Here is a 20657-nt window from a genome sequence, read left to right as displayed (position 1 = left end):
AACCAAGCCACAGAAATACCTACCCAAAATATGATGGTGTTTCCACCGGAACTAGCCGCACAATTTGCGGAGTTCTTTAAACAAACCAGCCTCAAATCTGAACCAACCAATGAGAACCCACCACCACCATACCACCCTCATCACCCAGAATCATTGGGTGAGATCACAGTCAAGCCAAAACTAAACGGAGAGAATTATCCTCTCTGGTCAAACCTGATGGATAGAGGAATCGGGGGAAAGGGGCTATCGTCTCACATAGATGGAGTTACAGCCCCCCCCCCCCCGCGCCCGAACCGATCCATTTTTTCCGAAATGGCAACAACGCGATCACTGCGTATTCAATTGGATAATCAACAACATAGAGACGGACCTGATCAATGAAGTGTCGCAATATGCGACGGCGTATGACCTGTGGGAAGGTCTCGCCATTACATATGGCAGCCGGGGCGACCCACTCCAAATCTACGACCTACACCGACAAACAAACACAGTCAGACAGGAAGGAGCATCACTCGAAGCCATATGGAATAAGTTCCAAGGGCTATGGATATCGATTGACCGACGGGAATTGAAGCCGATGGACAAGCAGACTGTCACGCCCGCATTTCCTAAGGATAGGAAGTACGGTGGACCGCGACTAGGGGAGGAATAAAGAAGCGGGGAAGAAAGGGGGGAACAAAAATACTTGACCCGAAAACATTTAATAAAAGAAAGTTCACTTCAAACATTGTACTGTGACGACATTACTAAAGTTAAAGTAATCAGAGTTTAAATAAAAACATTGTATCGGATTACAACGTAGCGGAAAAGACCAAGAGATAGACAATGCCGGGTATGACGACACGACACCGTCCAAAAGGCAAGTAAAAACACAATTTTGACTTTAATTGCTCAACATCCGTCATCCCCATCGTCGCTCAACCTGCACATTAAGAAAACAACATGCAGGGCTGAGTACTTATTGCACTCAGTGGACACACGCCAAAATCATAGTTTGTCATGCCATATCAGTGTAACCTTGGGGTTTTAAGTGTAAAGAAAATAAACCAAGTACACTAAAACATATTTCATAAATTCGACTGCGCAGTCATTTTCAGATATTGCCACCCTTATTCCCACCATCATACACTATCTGATCCAACGGGTGACAAGGGGCGTGGCCACACCCCAGGTCAACTAGACCGGCCAACTTGCTCTCAGATGGCTCCCGATCTCGTGTACACTAGCCTGAGGGTTCGCAGCCCAACAGACCCGAATTCGATTAAACATATGTGGTAAACCACTTCAGATAGGTTTCAAAACAAAACAGTTGACAAGACAAACAGTTCATCTCCATAAACATTTCCGGAACAGCGTCCGTATTAAAGATAACCCACAAAATAGTAGGGTAGAAAAGCCCACCTCAATTGCTTAGCTTTTAAAATAGTTCCCTTCTTCAACCACAATTTCCTCGTAAAAGATCACCCTTTTGAAAGATAAATAAATATCATAATTAGAGTCAGGAAAAACGAGGTTTAAACGACAATGCATGATTCCTACGTGGATGACTTCAACATCTAGCACTTACACGTACACACACTTAACAACATCTATAAGTCAATCACACAAAACACACGTCCGAAACACACCACGCACGCACCCGACACGCATACCACGCACCCACGCCGCGCACTACGACACACACCCGAAACACTCGTATCCCGGTAAACCTCTTGGGCAAACGGCTCACTTGGCTCGGAAAAGGTTCGGAAAAAGCTCGGTATCTCGGCCTGGCTCGGCAACCTCGGCCGACCGTCTCGGCCGCCTGGCTCGGCACCTCGGCCGACCGTCTCGGCCGCCTGCTCGGCACCTCGGGCCGACCGTCTCGGCCGCCTTGGCTCGGCACATGTCTCGGCCGAAACCGTCTCGGCCGCCTGGCTCTGGCACCTCGGCCGACCGTCTCGGCCGCCTCGGCTCGGACACCTCGGCGACCGTCCGGACCGTCTCGGCCGCCTGGCTCGGCACCTCGGCCGACCGTCTCGGCCGCCCGGCTCGGCACATGTCTTGGCGTCTGGCTCAGCCCTGGCTCGGCACCCATCTCGGCACCTCTCTCGGCACTGGCTCGGCACCTGTCTCGGCATCTGGCTCGGCGCCCGTCTTGGCACTGGCTCGGCACCTGTCTCGGCATCTGGCTCGGCATCTGGCTCGGCGCCCGTCTCGGCGTCTCGGCCGCTGGCCCAATCAAGTGCACACCAGTTTTCCCCCAACCAACGATTCTCAAACCTTATACGACATTCACAACACACATTCTACATCCCAAAACACACCCGAAAACATGAGATCAACCCTCCAAAACTCTCCACAACACCACCCTAGGCCAAACCCTAAAACTCTCGGCCAACACACACAAAACACTCGAACCAAACGCTGATTCCTCCGAGCCATCCCCTGGCCAAACACACCCACATACATCATAATATCAAGACACCCAGAATCACCCCCATTGCACACAAATACATCCCCCAAAAACATACATCCATCAGAAAAGCGCAGTTCACTTACAAAAATCATTATAAAATCATCCGACATCCAATGAAGCTGAAATTTACACACCACACAGAAGACACACCCAAGTTTAAACAGTTAAAATTTCGTACCAAAAGGAGATCGTTTGCTCAGTCAAAAAGGGGTCGGAACCCACTGTCAGTCACCACCGAAGACATACCCCACACAAACACATAATCACAAAGCCTATTCAGCATCTAAAACATTCAAAACGTCCTAAATGCATGTGTTTTCGAAATTATCATGAGTTAGGGTCTTGGGTTACCTTTCAGTTTCCCGGATAGTTCAAACGCTTTACTTCCTCTTCCGACTCCGATTCACAACGAGAGAGAGTAACACCTTGAAGAATCCAAGATTCGATGAGAGGGAGTGAAAGGAAAAAGGTGAGAACCGAGGGGGAGAAAGAGGGAGACCTTACCGTGATGTTGAGAACGATTGCGAGATTAGAAAAGAGAGAAGCCTATGTGGGGAGAATTGGAATGGAGAAAGTTTATCGTTTATGTGTGATTGTGGATAAGTGTTTATAAGTAGGGTGAGATGGATAGAAACCTAGAGAGAGAGGAAGAAGAGAGGAGAGATTTAATTATTAATTAGGATTTTATTTTGTTTTTCATTAACCATAAAATCTAAATAAAACACACACAATAATATAAAACAATTAAGACTTCCAACCATATCTTAAACAATAATATTCACCAATTCAAACCTTGACTTAAAAAAAAATATCTGATATTACAATCCTCCCTCTTAATAAATTTCGTCTCGTGAAAAAAATTTTACTATATCACTCAAACAGCTCCGGAAACTTTCTCTCTCATCTTATCTGCTAATTCCCAATGTTGCTGCTTCTTCTCTCTTTCGTTCCATGATTCCCCTTCCATCCACCGTACTTTTCATCACTTTCATCACCGAAACAATTGACTTATTCCTCAATCTTCTTCACCCTTCGATCCAAGATGGGCCTCGGGCTTTCTCCTCATAAACTTAGACAAGATACTGGAGGGATTGGTCTTATCTTGTGTGGCAGTGAAGTGGATGGTGAAGAATTGTTGGGTGAAGATAGGTTGCTTCACTTTTCATGTCAAGACCTACTTTTGATTAGGATTCAGGACTTTCATTTTCAGGGATAAATATATCATTCATACAAGTGGATTAACGCTGTTTCAATTATTACAAAAGTTTTAAGTTTAGACATATTAGTACAAAGACGTTTCGGTGACGTTTCATTTAACTACAAATCCTAATGACAGTTTCTCTGTCAATTATATACTTATGTTAAGGTCTGACTCATCAACTCCATGGCAAAATAATTAGTACCATTCCTGCAATTTTTGGAGAAATCTCAGTAAGCAATGCAAGTGTTTTGTGGCAAACTTTAACTCTCTCTCTCTCAAAATTGAAGGTTCCTGTGTTGGTTAAATTTATAGCAGAGGTTTTGTGTTGGTTAAACTTTAAGCAAAGATTTCTTATGGCTTTTTACAATCAGTAGCTCTTGTTTCTGTTTTTGGATTGAAAATCATAATATTCATAATTTAAAAGGTCGTTGTCGACAAAAATTAAGCACAAAAAACTTGAAGTGGGCTAGCAGGCCAACAATGGCAAAACAAGCAATTCGTGCCAAATTTTAATCGAGAAAGCAAAATGGTAATTTGCCTACTGTCTGTGTCTTTGTTCTAGCCTTCTATATTCTATCATCTTGTGTATTTTAAAGAGTTAAATGCCAAATAATTAACAGAGCTAAAACCTTGGTTACTATTTGTATTAAAATGAAAGGTCTGTATTATTATGTAAACTTGAAACTTATTTTTACTAATTTGAAACTCAAGAGTGATACTGTTAGCGGAGTAAAGGCAGCACGGTTGAGCCGGGCACGAGTTGTCCCCTTTGATTGTAATCACCACACGCGCACACACTCACAATAATGTTTGTGGGGAAATTTGCGGACTTTATTGATAGAATTCAAGACCCAAAAGACAATCCTCACTACGGAGGCCTACGACAATCCGTCGTCCAAAACAAGTGATCGCTAACGAGATATCCCTATTCTCACTAGAGTCTCTATATTTATAGACTATGGATACAACAAGAAATAATTGAATCGCAATAAAATAGGAACAAACTAACAAACTAACCGCTTCCCGTTTCCTTCGATTGCTTCCTTATTTTCCTCCACACGCCGCGTCTGCCGCGCCTGCTTCCCTACTCTTCTCCATCGGCCAAACTACCCCCCGATTTCCTCGGCGGTAGACCCTCCATGCTCCTGTCGTATCAACTGCCCCACCCGTTGAAACAGCCTTGTCCGCAAGGCTGAAGAAAGGGAATAGGCCTTGCACGTCTGCCACGTCCATCCATGTGGACTCATCGTCGTCCATCCCTTGCCACTTGATGAGGACTTGGCTGTGAACCTCACCATCTCGCTGGTCAGATCGAGTGTCCAACACTTTTTCGGGCAGAAAAGGAGGGTCATTGCCGCCTAGGCCATCGGGCAGGTTTGCCTCTGCCGTGGCCTCCCCTACGGCTCGTTTGAGCAGCGATACGTGGAACACGGGGTGTATACGGGTCGACTCGGGCAGCTGAAGGCGATAGGCTGTTGCCCCGATGCGGGACTCTATTCGAAATGGCCCGAAGAAACGGGGCGCCAGCTTCCTGTTGCGGGAGGAAAACAGAGTGGATTGCCGGTGTGGTCGGAACCGGACATAGACCATATCCCCTACGGCAAACTCCACATCCCGCCATTTCCTGTTGGCCGCGGCAGTCATTCGGTCCTGTGCCCGCCGGAGGTGAAGACGCAATAATTCCAGCACTTCATCGCGGGAGCGAAGTGTGTCGACGACTGCTTGCGCTCGAATTTCCCCGGGAATGAACGAGTGCAATGTAGGGGGGTCGCCCGTAGACCACTTCGAAGGGCGTCATCCTCGAGGCGGAGTGAACGCTGGTGTTATAGCAGTATTCCGCCCAAGCAAGCCATTTATTCCATTGCTTTGGCCGGTCCGACGAGAAACAACGTAAGTATGTCTGCAAACATCTATTTAGTACCTCGGTTTGGCCGTCCGTTTCCGGGTGATATGCAGAGCTCATCTTTAGTTTAGTTCCCGTGGCGCGGAAAAGCTCATTCCAAAACGAGCTCAAAAATATGGGGTCGCGATCGGATACGATGGACCGGGGTATACCGTGGAGGCGAACTACCTCGTTGGTAAACAGCTCTGCTACTTGTCTGGCTGTGAAGGGGTGCCGTAATCCGATGAAGTGCCCATACTTGGATAGGCGGTCGACGACAACGAAGATGCAATTGAATCCTCCGGCTCGAGGCAACCCCGAAATGAAGTCCATGCTGACATCCTCCCAAACTCGAGCTGGAATTGGTAGTGGCTGCAGCAGGCCCGCTGGCGATCTCGTGTCGGACTTGTGCTTCTGGCACGTCGCACATGCCGCGACGAACTGGGAGACCCTCTTCATCATGCCTGGCCAATAGACGTTGGAAGCCAACCGGCGATAGGTGCGGTATGCCCCCGAATGCCCCCCTGTTGGTGTCATGTGGAACTCGGCGAGGAGCCTGGGTATCCACGGGGAGTGGGGAGGGACGACGATCCTCCCTTTGTAGAAAAGGGTGTCGTGCACCAGCTCGTAGTGTCGGGCGGCTGGCCGGCCTGCCTCTAGGGCCGTCTTGATGTCTAGGAGCGCGGGGTCCGCGGCTAAGTCGCTCTGCACGGTTGACCACTCCGACCAAGCTGGAAGGGACAAGGCCGAGAGTTCCAAAGGCTCGTCGTCTCGCCGGGAGAGGGCGTCGACCGCCCGGTTCAGCTTTCCCTCCTTATAGATGATCGTGAAGTCGTACCCCAGCAGCTTTGCCGCCCAATTTTGTTGTGCCAGGGTCGCCAAAGGGTGGGCTAGGAGTTGCCGCAAGCTGCGTTGGTCGGTGTGGACCACAAACCGGCGGCCTAGCAAATATGGCCGCCAATGATGAATGGCGAGGACGAGAGCCATAAGCTCCTTCTCGTATGCGGACTTGGCTAACCAGCGGCCGGCCAGGCTCTTGCTGAAGTATGCAATCGGTTGACGATCTTGCATTAGAACTGCCCCTAGGCCGCGGCCCGAGGCATCGCACTCGATCACGAATTCTTTGGAAAAATCAGGCATTTTGAGGAGGGGGGCTGATGTCAATGTCGTCTTGAGTGCCTCGAATGTCGAGGCGGCCGCCGGTGGCCATGCCCATGGTCTCTTCGGGGTCGTGGACTGGGGGTTTTTCAATAGGTCCGTGAGGGGCGCTGCAATTTTGCCGTAGTCGCTCATGAAACAGCGGTAATAGCCGGTTAGGCCAAGGAACCCGCGCACGCCCTTCAACGAAGATGGGGTGGGCCAGCGGAGGACTGCTGAGATCTTGGCCGGGTCCATCTTAACGCCTTCGAAGGACACGATGTGGCCTAAATATTCGACGCTGTCTCGGCCCAGGAGGCACTTCTTTGCATTCACCACGAGTGAGTGAGCCTGCAGGGCCGTGAAAACCAAGTGTAGGTGGTGCAGAAGGTCGGGCCACGAGGTACTGTAGACGAGGATATCGTCGAAAAAAAACTAACACATACTTCCGCAATGCCGGCCTGAAAATATCATTCATGAGGCTCTGGAAGGTAGCCGGGGCGTTGGTGAGGCCGAATGGCATTACCAAGAACTCGTAATGGCCGGAGTGGGTTTGGAAAGCGGTTTTTGGGACGTCCTCGGTCGCCACCCGGATTTGGTGGTACCCCGCCTTCAAGTCGATCTTGCTGAACCATCGGGCCCCATGTAGTTCGTCCAACAATTCTTGTATCACCGGAATTGGGTACTTGTCCGGAACCGTCCTTTTGTTCAACTCCCGGTAGTCCACGCAGAACCTCCAAGAGCCATCTTTTTTGTGAACGAGGAGTACCGGGCTGGAGAATGGACTTGTGCTGGGCTGGATTACGCCTGACTCCAGCATTTCCGCCACGAGCTTTTCCATTTCGTCCTTCTGTAGATGATTGTAACGGTATGGACGAACGGAGACGGGTTCCGTCCCTGGTAGAAGTGGTATTCTGTGGTCAATCTGGCGGCGGGGTGGTAGGTCGGTTGCGGACTCCGTGATTTCGGGGTATTGCCTGATCAGATGCCGCAATTGGTCCGTGGCCTCGGCAGATAGGGCCGGGTCAATGCCGAAAGGAGAAGCTGACGGTGTGGTGTCTATTGAGTGGAGGATCCATCCGCAGTCGCCTTCCTCCAGGCGACGGAGGTCCCCGGTGGAGCAGGCCCGCCGCATGAGGGATGGGTTCCCCTTGAGGGCCACGGGTCTGCCGTGGACGGAGAAATCCATCGAGGAATGTTGCCAATTGACCATGACATACCCCAGGGAGGCGAGCCACGACACTCCCAAAATGATATCGATGTTGCGAAGGGGGAACACATAGCAAGATATGGTGAAGTCCTCGTTTGCCATTGTGACCGTGACTCCTTTGCAGATTCCAGCCGCACGCCGCGTGGAGCCGTCCCCTAGTACGACTGAGTAGGGCGACGTTGGGGTGATCCGCAGTTGGAGCAGTTGGGCGCACTGCTCGGAGATGAAACAGTAGTTAGCCCCGCTATCCACCATGATCTTGACCTGCTGCTGACCCACATGGCCGAACAATTTCATGGTATTTGCCGTGTCCAAGCCATGTAGGGATAAAACGGAGAGTTCCGGTTTACTCATATCCTCCAGCTCCGTAGGGTCCTCGAGCTCCAGGTCCTCTGCTGGCAGCTCGTCTTCTTCGCAGATGAGGACATTGAGGGTCTTGGGCGGGCACTTGTGAGTCGGGCTAAACTTAAGACCGCACTTGACACATGTGCCGGCTGCGATGTGCCTCCTATACTCCTCCGGTGAAATATTCCGGAAGCGTTTGGACACCGGCCGGGATGACCCCGTGGAGGAGAACTGAGATGGAGGGTTCGAGTAGCCGGTTGCTGTTGGACGGCGTTGCTGGCCGACGTAGGGCTGAGACACACCGTGGGAGGGGGGAGGAGCTGCCCGCGGCGGGTGCTGTGAAGCGAGCAGGTCGATGTCCAGTGCCAACTCTACAGCGTCCTCATACGACGTAATCTTGGCGGCTTTCATCTGGAGGCGCACTTCGGGACGGAGGGCTGCCATGAAGAACCCGAGGTACTGGTGACAGGCTATATCTGGTACCTGTGCGAGGCGAGCCTCGAAGGCTGCCATATATTCAGCGAGGGAGCCCGTGTGGCGGACTGCCGCAAAGGCCTCGTACTCGTCCAGGGCCCCATTTCCCCCGAAACGCTTCATCAACTCACGAGCAAATCGGGCCCAGGAGAGGTCTGGAACCCGTTTCCGCAGGAGCTGATACCAGGGGAGGGCGGCACCAGCCAGTGCCACCATGGCTACACCCACCCGCTTCTCGGACGCCGTATTCGAAATCAGGAAGTACTGCTCCGCCCTTGCCAGCCATGCGAGGGCGTCAGTGCCGTCAAAAGTCGGCATAGGGGATTCGGAATTGTTTCCGGTTGAAACTGAATTTGATTCTCGGTTCTCGGAGGAAGCCTCGCCCTCCGGAGGGACCTTGGTACCGGGGGTGAGGGACGCGAATCCCGCACGCATCTCGACCAACAAGGAGTCGAGCTTGGATTCCAAAGTTGTGACTCGTTCGTTGAGTTCCGCATTTGCCTTCTCCACCACGTCAAGGCGAGAATCACCTCGAGAGTTCACCATCGTTCACCGCACCAATTGTTAGCGGAGTAAAGGCAGCACGGTTGAGCCGGGCACAAGTTGTCCCCTTTGATTGTAATCACCACACGCGCACACACTCACAATAATGTTTGTGGGGAAATTTGCGGACTTTATTGATAGAATTCAAGACCCAAAAGACAATCCTCACTACGGAGGCCTACGACAATCCGTCGTCCAAAACAAGTGATCGCTAACGAGATATCCCTATTCTCACTAGAGTCTCTATATTTATAGACTATGGATACAACAAGAAATAATTGAATCGCAATAAAATAGGAACAAACTAACAAACTAGCCGCTTCCCGTTTCCTTCGATTGCTTCCTTATTTTCCTCCACACGCCGCGTCTGCCGCGCCTGCTTCCCTACTCTTCTCCATCGGCCAAACTACCCCCCGATTTCCTCGGCAGTAGACCCTCCATGCTCCTGTCGTATCAGATACATTTTGTATGAATGGTGTATTTATCCCCCATTTTTCATCTCTATATACTTCAGGCGCTGTCTGGGATGATGCTAGTGAGACTTAGAGTTTATGCATTGATTGCCAAATAGTCGAAATACCAAAGACTAATAGGAAAAATCTATGTAGAATAAATAATTATGTGTAAATAGTTTATTCAAATTAACTTGAAATTAAGCTCAAAGGATATAAATGGATATCTAATTGGGCCAAACTCATTATTGTTGAATACAAGCAACAAACCCTCAAGCTGGCTAACAAACTGCTGCATCTTCAGCAGCAGAGGCAAGAACCAGTTGAGGTTGAACCACAATGCCTTCTCTGATTTCTTTTCTAGCTCTTCTTCGCTCGCGTTGTAATCTGAACGATTCCCTCTTTCGTGCTCTGTAACTGTTGGGGTTCTCGGGTTGCACTTCTCGGGGGTAGACACTAATCTGTTTATTGCATTAAGTTTGAGTGAAATTAGGCATTACCCCCACATTGATGGAATTGGAGGAAGCTGCAAGCATGTGAAGATGAATGGCTTACCTTTTTCTTGTCTGGTCCAAACTTCTCAAACTTCACTAGTCCATCGATCAAGGCAAAAATAGTGTGATCCCTACCAAGCCCAACGTTGTTGCCGGGATGAAACTGCACAAAATGTGGGGAAAGTAGTATGAGTAACAAGAACAGGGTGATTCAACAAAGATGGAACACACACATTGTACTTTTCTAAGATAACCAAGTGTAGCCGCGAGGATGTGATGAGGGTTTATGTCAGCATAAGCCTAAGTCCTTGAAACACTAGAAATCAAGATAGGTTATTCTTGAACTCAAGCAATCAGCACAAAGAGAGTTTTATTATTGAGACGATCGTGAATTCAAACAAGCTACAAAAAGGCCTCACAAAAACAAAATTTGCACACTTTGCAACTCTGTGAAGAGGAGATTCCTATTCACATGAAATCACTCAATATAGCATTTCTGTTTAGCTTGCACTAGTAACACTATAATACGATAGTCAAAGGATAAAATGCAAATAAAAACGATACGGGACCCATTGCCGATTTCCAGGTTGGGATTTCGGAGGACTTGTGCAAAATATAGCTAATGGCACCCAGAGTTTATAACGACTAACAAACACTGGAAAAAGGCATGTAGCCAGTTGTCCTATACACATTGTGTAAACCAACAGTGCAGATATAGCCTCATACTTGAGAATAATTTCACATCACATTCACAAAAGCAAAACCTCAATACTATTTTCAGAAAGAACCACATTAATACCAATTTATTTGTGGAACTACATTACATAAATAGAAAAAAAATGTCACCTATTTGCACTTGAACCAAGCTATCTGGAGTACTAATATTTAGCACTAATGAAGTTCGACATTCCAACCTCCATAGGGTAACTCAATGTAACATTTCACATTTCATCCTCTAATCACATATAACACCCATAAGGTTTGACATTTCCAATTGTATATAGCTCTGACAAGGTTCAATCTCTCGCCCTTCAACAGCATACATACTAAGAAAAGTCGACATTTTCAATTGCATATATCACTAATAACTACTAAGGTTCAATCTCTCACCATTCAACCGCATACACCACTAATAAAATTCGACATTTCCAGTTGCATATATCACTAATATGGTTTAATCATTCACCCTCTCTAAAGCTTGGCATCTCACCCTCCAACCACAAATAAACCTAATAAGGTTCGAAATTCACAATCGTATATAGCAGCAATAAGATTCAACGATTCTGCACTCCAACATTCAATTAATCATACACCCCCCAACGGCATATAGCACTAACAAATTTCGAGATCGCATCCTACAATTGTTCTATTCATTCATGGAACAAGAGCAACGGCCTTTCAAACATCCTAGCTAGTTCATCCAGCAATAAGTAAATGAGCCTAAATTAATACCTCAGCAACTCCAAAGAGTTCAAACAATCAAACCTCAAAATCACAATGCTCCAAAGCAAAATTCTGTAACTTATCATCAACAAAAAACTCAAGTACAAAAAACCACACAGAATTAAGGAGAGAGAGGGAGGGAGACCTTGGTGCCGCGTTGGCGGACGATAATGGAGCCAGCCTTGGCTGCTTGATCGCCGAAGATTTTGACTCCAAGCCGCTGGCCCGGCGAGTCGCGGCCGTTCTTAGTGCTTCCAGCTCCTTTCTTGTGCGCCGACTCAATCGTCAGCGGCGGCTTCATCGGAAGCATAACGGAGGCGTTTTGCCCCATGTGAATCAAACCGAAATCGCCTCTGAAAAATGAAGACGAGGAGCTGGAGCCGATGGAAAGCCCTTTGAACGCCCCCGCCAGATTGAAACTCAAACTCACAGCCGCCATTGCTATCTGCAAATCAACTCGTCTCTCAAAAATGAACTTATATCCACACAAATTTTGAGAAACTGAATAAAAAGTAATAATAAAAAAATTAAAAAGAACAATGTTAATGAGAGATTAAGTTTACAGTTTAGAATTGGCGGGTGCTTACAATTGAAGAGATGGAATGGGAGAAGTGGAATAATGTGCGTGGAAGGAGAAGAAATCAGTAGATTTCAAAACCTTATCGATGCAGTATGTGAGCTCCATGCACCTGATTTTTCCTCTGCTGATGACGTGCCACGTAACTTCATTTTGATTTTTGTTTTTCCAAAACAAAAACAAATAATAGGAGTATTTTATAGTTCAAACAAATACTTAAATTTTGTACAAACAGCAAGTATTTATGTACAGTTTAGCAACTGTTTTAGTAAATTAGCATAATAAAGTCATTATGGTCTTTCTCTATCTGATCACAAAATGAATAACAGAGGTCATTGTTTCCTTATTTTCACTCAGGCCATGTTTGGTTAACGGGAAAGTAAATGATTCCTTGGAAAATGAATCCCGAGAATATGATTCCTAATAACTTACTTTCCTGTGTTTGGAAAATATCAAGATTTTAAATTTTATATTTGATTTAAACACCAAACTAAAATTATACCCCTACTTATTATTATTTTTATTTATAAAAAAGAATAATAATTTAAAAAATTTAATAAATTATTAATTACAAATGGTAATAATTATATTATTATATTTATTAGTTTAAATATGAATTATTCATCATAATATATAATAATATAATTACAATTATAGTTACATGAAGTATTATTATCATAAATTATTATAATAATAAATCTGTTTATTAGAATCATAAGCATACATATTTACGGATATTATAATTGAATAAATATTATAATTTGAAATTTCACCATAACTTTATTGATTAATTATTAATTTATAAAATAATAATTGTATTATTTATTATTATATAATATATATTATATAATTATATTTTAATTATTTAATAAATTATTATTATGATAATAACAATATATATATATATAAATATTATAATAATATAGTTATAATTATGATACTTTTAATCATAGTTATTTATTATACCATAATTAAGTATGGTTTATAATTTTAAAATATTTTTTCTAGATTGTAAATAATAATAATAATAATAATAATAATAATAATAATAATAATAATAATAAAACTATACTTATATTACATTAAATATGTAAGAATCCTAAGACCTGGAAAAAGAATACCTAAGAAAAGTTAGGATTCAGAATCTTGAAAAGTTGTACTAACTTTCATTGTCTCGGGATTCTAATTACTTTCCCAATTTAATTAAAAACCAAAACAAACACACGATTTTAAAATTTAAGGAATCAGATTACTTTCCCAGATAGAATTTTGACAACCAAACATGGCCTAAGAGTTAAATTGAACACAGCCCAAGATTTACATATTCCACGCAAATGTTACAACAAGGTTGGCTTCCTAGAAGCAATTGCCAAATTATATTCCAGGCTTAACTGAGGCCACTATATTGGCTGAAAAACTGGGGTCACTCTTCTTCCAACAATGTCTTGAATTTGCTCGACTGATAAGAGCGATGTGTCAGGTTCAAAGCCAGCATTCTCCATTTGTTGATGAATCTGCAAATCAGATGTTGAAGGATTGAGTGACATCGTAAATTTATTCAACTTGGATACAGTAGAAAAGTAAATATAAATAAACCAAAAGCTTGAATCTGTCCATTTTTATCGAAGTGACCTGAAAACGATGCCTCAGTTTAAAGATACAGCAGCTAATGAAATGTATGCTAAGTTTATTCAATAATCTGGAAGTGATTTCTGAGACATAGTTTGATACTGTTTATGCTGTGATGCTGACTGTTGCTTCATTTTACTCCATAAGATATTTAGACAGATAACTGTTGCTAAGATACATCTGGATTAATAAATGTTGGCTTATATCTTGATTTAATATATAAGGCTGAGACTGATGCAAATACCAATCAGTCAACACAGATTTGCTAGAAGTAAAATGAAAGAAGATGGCGAAGGTTTATGGAAAGAAGTAAATGAATTTAATAAATATCCAAAAAGTGAAAGTTGATTCCTACCAGTATGATCACAGGTATAAGATGAAAATATATACACGGCTAAGTTGAATCTAACCATACCTTTTCAAGGATTGCAGACTGATCATCCAGCTGGAAGTTGCGCATGTTCTTCAACATCTCCAGTTGCTGTAAATGTGCTGATTCAGACTAAGCATTGTTTTTAATAAATCTAATGATTTGGAAATAATATAAGTTAAACAAACCTCTGCTTCTAAACGCCGCAGCATTTCAGTTCTTTCTGCAAATCTTTCTGGTCCAAGTTCTGCTTCCTCACAAGCTATCTCTTCCCTTTAAAATCAAATGGAATATAAAATGGCAAAAGGGACCTTTTCCCAAGCGGAATGCAATGGAAATTGAAAGAGAAAGGCACAGAGAAAAAATGTTATTTTCTTGTTTGTTCCAAGCCTTGATCTCAAATAATATGATTGTTTCTATATCGATTGCATTTACATAATGGAACGAGCATTTTCCCACACCAAATGGTTGAAAATTAGGTCTAATGGATTCAGAGTAATAAACCCATAATTCATGATAGAAGAAACTAGAAAGATAACATACATTCATGACCCAAACAATAAATTAGGTGCTGCAGTTTAAGAAAAAAGTATACACAGAATAAAATGTAATTAGTTTAAATTACTTCACTTAGATATAACACTTACTTTGCTACAAAACCATAGAACTGAATTATCAAATCTCGATCATCCTCATAAGCCAAGCTCACTTTTCCCAAGCAAGATAAGCCAAACTGTGGGTCTGAATAGAGAAGTAAAATATTCTCAATCATCTAACTTCAACTATGCCAATATCCTATGAGTAGTAATCTACAAATGAAATCTAAACAACACAACAAACAGATATCTGAAGATTTCCAGCTACAGCCACACTATATGCATCCTGACAAGTTTTCATCACGAACAAGATTTTCGGATACAACAAGCAAGCATTATACGAAAGCAGTGTCTCTAGCCAAAGGCTTTCCAGTTCAAGCAAGAGTTTATTCTCAGAGAGCACCATATCAGTATGCTAATTTTACAAAGTAAACTCCATGAAATCTAAGAAATTCAAACCAAAAATCACTCACCAACTCCCATCTCCATGAAAATCTCCTCTTGAATTGTTGTGGTTACAGCTACAGGCTCCTGTACGCATTTAAATCCAATTGCTAAATTGTGGAAAAACCCAAGGAAAACACAAATGTAAAGAAGAGAAAATTTGCAGAAAACTAAAAATATTCCTTCAGCTGAAACCTAATCTAGTACTTGGCCTTACAATAACATTTCAAATTCAAATTTAGCATAATCAAAGCAGAAGGAATAATCAAATGAAGTAAATCTGTCAATTAACCTGCTTGTCATTGACGGCATCAGCAATCCGTGTCTTCACCTCTAAGGCCGTTCCCAAACCCAAGCAAACGAATCTCAGCAGCAGAGATGCAATTGAAAAATGTGGTGAAAACAGAAAGAGAAATTAAAGGTCGATAATATACCAGGCTGCGAGATGAGGGAGTCGAATCGATCAAAGAGATAAAGCAGTTGATCTCTAGATAACATTCCTGAATCTTGGAGCTCCATTGTTTGAGCTGTGTTTCTGATGTTCACTCGCGCTGAACAATGGCCTCTGCCCGATTATCAAATTTAATCCAGATATTAAAAATAAAGCAGTTTAATGGTTTTTATATTATTTTAATTTAATTTCATAGTATACTTCTTTTTAATAAAGTTAAGTTAATAATTTCAACAATGTGCCAAGCTCAAGTACTACAGTTCAATGTACCATGATTTCGTTCTATTATCATTGCTAATTATATTATATAATTATTCATCTAAAATTAAATTATGAAAATATTTTAATTTGAAAGAGTGATTCTGACTAAAATTAAATTACGAGTATAATTTAATTTGAAAGAGTGACTATCACTAGTTATATATTTATCCATTTAGAAATAAAGTATGTCATTTTATGAATATTTTCAAAGCTCTATTTCTATTTTAGTGTGGATATTTTATGAACATTTTGATTTTAATTCAAAATATTTCTGGTGGTAGAAATAAATGGGCATCGCAGACATTGTATTGGAAGCGTGGACAATATCAGCCCACCAATATTCTTACATTACTCAAAACAAAAAAAAGGCAATTCTTGATCCCCTCACAATTTATGAATCACTCATTCATAGGTAGCAACCTAAAAATTTATGAATTACTCACTCATAAGGTCTATTTCATGCATCGGTTTAGAGGGTAAAATATAGGCTACTTGATCAGTTTTACGTGGAAATCGAGTGTTAATTGTGCAGGAATGTCGCTTGACCAAGGACAACAAGACCAAACTGATCATGTTGGCGCAGAAGGCGAAAAATACCCAAAACAGTGTGAGTTGATCAAGGTGATGTGCAGGCAGTTAGCCGGGGACCACTACATTGCAGAAGAGGGCACGTATAGCTGATGCGCTGGAAAGCGATCCTCAATCGGTTATCAAGGACCACGGCGAAACAGAAAGGGGACACGTATAAGCTGACTCGACGGATAAGACGCGCAATTCCAGCAAGGACTAAGATTCTCTGCCAAAGTTGTTATCACAGCTGGAAGTTGTTATGAAGAGTCTATAAATAAAGGACGCATCGCCATAGTTTAGGAGTGATTCCTTTTATCTTTTTAGTTCCGCTCTTTTTACATTTTAGGAGTTACGTTCCAGTTTCGTTTCGAGAGTTAGCAATGGTTAGCTAGAGAGTAAGAAGGAGTGCGACAGAAGGGAGCGCGATAGAGAAACCCAGATCTGTTTGGCGCAGTTTCAGTTTCCGACCGAGAACCTTTTGGATTTATCGCTTTCTTACATTTCAAATCTAGTCACTTAGTTAAATTTCGTGTTTGTTACGCAGTTGAAAAATCGTTCTTGTTTTGTATTCTGCACTTTCCAAGTTCTGTTCTGAATACTGTTTAAAATCAAAGTTATTTGTTTGTGGAAATCTCGTCGACCGTTCTGGCTCAGTTTCAGTTTTAAATTCCCAGGTCCAATGTTTGAACTTGCATAATGTTGAATGGCAAAGTAATTCGTAGATTCGTAGCATGCTTAAGTAGTTAAGTCATTTATTTCAGTTTGTCGCTTACCTGATCAGTTCACTGTTTCCAGCATTGATATGCCACTTGATCAAGTAGATAGTTTACATTCTGGCTAGCTTAATCCAGTGGTTTAAAAAACTCTCAACTTAAAACGTGGCCGCAGCCAAAACCATGTTCACTAAACACACACTCAACGCACCAGCTTTTCTGTGGGATCGACACCGTACTTGTCGCTTACTGTTTTAAGTAGGTTGCATGTTAGGGAGTTATAAATAGTTTCGAAAGCAGAGAGGGGCGCCTTGATCAAGTTGCAACGACAATTACAGACTGATCCACCCGATCGGTTATATTTTATATTACTTGATCAACTACATGCAAAAATCTCTGCCATTTCCACATAGGTAGGGGTGTGCATTCGGGTTTCGGTTCGGTTTTTTGTCAAAACCGAACCAAAACCGAAAAACCGAATTTAGTTCAAAATCCAAACCGAACCGAACCCGAAAAACCGAAAAACCGAAACCGAAAAACCGAAAACTGAACTTAAAAAACCGAAAAACCCGAACAAAACCGAAAAACCGAAAAACCCGAAAAAATATATATAATATTAATATATATATGTGTGTGTAATTTATTTTATTTTATATATACTAATAGAATATTTATATAATATAAAATTAATAATACATATAATATATATAATATAGTAGAATTTATTAAAGATATACTATATATTATATATAATAGAATATATTAATTAATAGAATATATATATATATAATTCGGTTATTCGGTTTTTCGGTTTTTTTCTTCGCCCGAACCGAACCGAACCGAAAAACCGAAATTTTTCTATTTTCAAAACCGAACCGAACCGAAAAACCGAAATAACCGAACCGAATTTCAAAATTTCGGTTTGGTTCGGTTCGGATATTCGGTTTCCGGTTTTTTTGCTCACCCCTACACATAGGTAGCAAACTAAATTGATCAACGGAAATAAATTGGGGAAACACATAACATCACTCAAGATTAAACCTTATGCAATGTAGGAGTTTTTTCCTTTTTTTACTATAGTATCATGTCGCAATGAGAAAAAATAATTTTAATCGCAGATGATGCATATTTTAATACTCTCCGTCCCACTTAAAATGCTATGTTTTCCTTTTTTTAATTTATCCTAATTAAGATGACACATTTTCTTTTTTAGAAACTTTCTCTTTCCAATTAATACACTCAACCACTTTTTCTCACTCCTATTAAAATATTCAGTTTTCTTTCTCTCTCTATAAATCTCATGTCAGCCAAAAATGTGTCATCTTAGCCGGGACAGAGGGAGTACTACTTAATAACTAAGAGAAAGAATGACAAATAATTAATTAAAATATTTTTAATAGAAAATGAGATTCATCTCGATAAATTTACTCAATAGTTCATAGGTTCAGTGAGAGAGTGCACGTGAGTGCTATTACATACTACTGCAAGTTGATAGAGAGCAAACATTATTATCACAAGAACAAGACATATACTACTAAGAAATATGGAAAGAAGCACTTTCGATCTCCTACTTCATTCCTGCTCCACCTACTCACAACAAAATAAAATAATATTATAATTTTAATAAGTGATGGTGAATTATTTTATTTTGATGTGAGTGTGGTGTAGGAGTGGAGTAGGAGATCCGCTCCGGGAAAGAAGTGATGTTACATGGTCAAAAGACCAAAGTGCCAAGCAAGAAGACAGCCAATGGTACTGTGAAATTGTCATCAAGTTGAGTGCTTTTAGGGTGAGATTCAACTAATGCAGAAGCAATAGACACTACCAAAAACTTAATCACCAATTCGAAGCTTGCTTCGATGTAGCCCAACCCCGAAAAGTAGAGCATGTATCTGCACGAATCGAAGTTAGATACCATACTCTCGTACCCATCGTACCATTTCAGGGTGTATCCGTCTTACCCGACAGAGGCCAAGAAACCGGCACATGCCATCGCGACAGTACCAGCCACGGACTTGTCTCTGTTGTAGGGAAGTTTTTTGCGCCCGAATCGCCTTCCAAAAATGTCAGCCATGCCTACAAATAGAATGTTAAGGGCTAAAAAATTTAACCAAGCATAAGAATTTGCAAAACTACTTTACCATCACCAGCACACACGTTGCAGAATACTGCAACCGCGATAGGAGACGTTCGCCAGTAGAATGCGGTGACAAGTGTCAGAGCGGAAATATAACACAACGGCCCCTTCAGTAGCTCCCTGCAGATCAAAGAGATTCATGAAACATAAGAAGAGTTCAGACAACAAATCAAATGTACATTTATTATGTTTAAAGATATAAGTATATAGTACGTGCCTATGGTCATTGGTCCTAGTCATGGACTTGACAGTTGCATCGTCCTTCCGTATCCCGGATCCCAAAAGAAGCATGTTGACGACATTCATACCGGGAATGAGAGATGCTACAACTGCTCCAGCACGACCAGAACTACAACATGTTTGTAGATATTGAACATTGCTAATACTACATAAATGGAGAAAAGCAAAGATCTTATATAGTAGTATATCATTATTATTACCTGAACAGAGGCCAGCAAAGCATGAAGACTAATCCAAAGCTAATGTGCACCAGCTTCCTATTCAGCTTCTAAACACAAAACAAAAAAGAGGCCCAAGTTACGTAACGGCCAAAAGAGATACCAGTCATACAGACTAATTTTGGTGTACGGACCAAATTTAAAAAAATACTAAGACTATGTTATTTCCAACACGAACCTGATCAAATACGCCTCTGGTAGCAGTTATTTCCAATAATTTGAGCACGGAACCCGTAATCCCAGCCGACAAGCCGCCGGCGATGATATTACTGATAACGACGTTGTCGGAAAACATTGCCGCGGCTGACGGCGAGTCTGAAGAAATTGCAAATAGTGGTAATTCGTTTTCAAAGAAGAGCGAGATTTATGAATAATATAGGTAGGGGCATACTACTACTTTTTTAAACTAAATTTGTATTTATGGCTAATAAAAAAATGGCTTGCAGCTACGTCTAAGACTGGTTTTCACAATAAATATGTTTGCTTCTAATTAGATCTAATGATATAAATATTTTGCGGCTACTGATGAAAAATTATGATGGGAGATTGGTGATTCATGTGTAATTAGATATTTTCTATATTTAAACATAAGCAGGTGAAATGTTATAGGAGACGCAACATTTGAGACGTTAACTATCACTATAAGGTCAATTCTTCTTAATTTTTTCACTTTTATGTTTGTGCTGGTCCCATATTTATTTTAAAAAATCACTTTATTCATCAATTAAGTATGCAAAAATTAGCAAAATTTGACAGATTTAATATTACATGTCTAATTTGACAGAGTTAAAAATCCAATCAGAATCAATTGA

At 42.1% G+C, this 20657-nt stretch overlaps 4 protein-coding genes across 5 annotated transcripts; all 4 read right to left on the bottom strand.

The window, feature by feature from the left end:
* Nucleotides 1-6937: 6937 nt before the first annotated feature.
* Nucleotides 6938-9253, bottom strand: LOC121764058. Its single transcript, XM_042160148.1, has one exon. It carries the CDS (start codon nt 9251-9253, stop codon nt 6938-6940), a length of 2316 nt encoding a protein of 771 aa, XP_042016082.1.
* Nucleotides 9254-9837: 584 nt separating this feature from the next.
* Nucleotides 9838-12380, bottom strand: LOC121763610 (50S ribosomal protein L27, chloroplastic-like). 2 transcript variants are annotated; one of them, XM_042159670.1, is made up of 4 exons: nt 12227-12380; nt 11785-12084; nt 10258-10359; nt 9838-10163 (listed from the first exon to the last, which is right to left on the bottom strand). In XM_042159670.1, the coding sequence occupies exons 2-4, from the start codon at nt 12076-12078 to the stop codon at nt 9984-9986; spliced, it is 576 nt and encodes a 191-aa protein (XP_042015604.1). In that variant the 5' UTR covers nt 12079-12084; nt 12227-12380; the 3' UTR covers nt 9838-9983. The 2 variants fall into 2 exon arrangements, with proteins under 2 accessions (XP_042015604.1, XP_042015605.1); XM_042159671.1 differs by having other exon boundaries at nt 12203-12261.
* Nucleotides 12381-13443: 1063 nt separating this feature from the next.
* LOC121763566 lies at nt 13444-15848 on the bottom strand. The gene is made up of 7 exons (XM_042159608.1): nt 15690-15848; nt 15548-15588; nt 15285-15342; nt 14863-14956; nt 14404-14488; nt 14261-14326; nt 13444-13730 (listed from the first exon to the last, which is right to left on the bottom strand). The coding sequence occupies exons 1-7, from the start codon at nt 15772-15774 to the stop codon at nt 13617-13619; spliced, it is 543 nt and encodes a 180-aa protein (XP_042015542.1). The 5' UTR covers nt 15775-15848; the 3' UTR covers nt 13444-13616.
* Nucleotides 15849-18640: 2792 nt separating this feature from the next.
* Nucleotides 18641-20276, bottom strand: LOC121764574 (farnesol kinase, chloroplastic-like). The gene is made up of 6 exons (XM_042160585.1): nt 20024-20276; nt 19828-19895; nt 19605-19736; nt 19392-19507; nt 19212-19326; nt 18641-19142 (listed from the first exon to the last, which is right to left on the bottom strand). Exons 1-6 carry the CDS (start codon nt 20138-20140, stop codon nt 18965-18967), a joined length of 726 nt encoding a protein of 241 aa, XP_042016519.1. The 5' UTR covers nt 20141-20276; the 3' UTR covers nt 18641-18964.
* Nucleotides 20277-20657: the final 381 nt, after the last annotated feature.

Source organism: Salvia splendens, chromosome 14 (genome assembly GCF_004379255.2).
Source record: "Salvia splendens isolate huo1 chromosome 14, SspV2, whole genome shotgun sequence".
NCBI classification, from domain to species: domain Eukaryota; kingdom Viridiplantae; phylum Streptophyta; class Magnoliopsida; order Lamiales; family Lamiaceae; genus Salvia; species Salvia splendens.
This window is presented reverse-complemented; position numbering and strand designations above follow the sequence as displayed.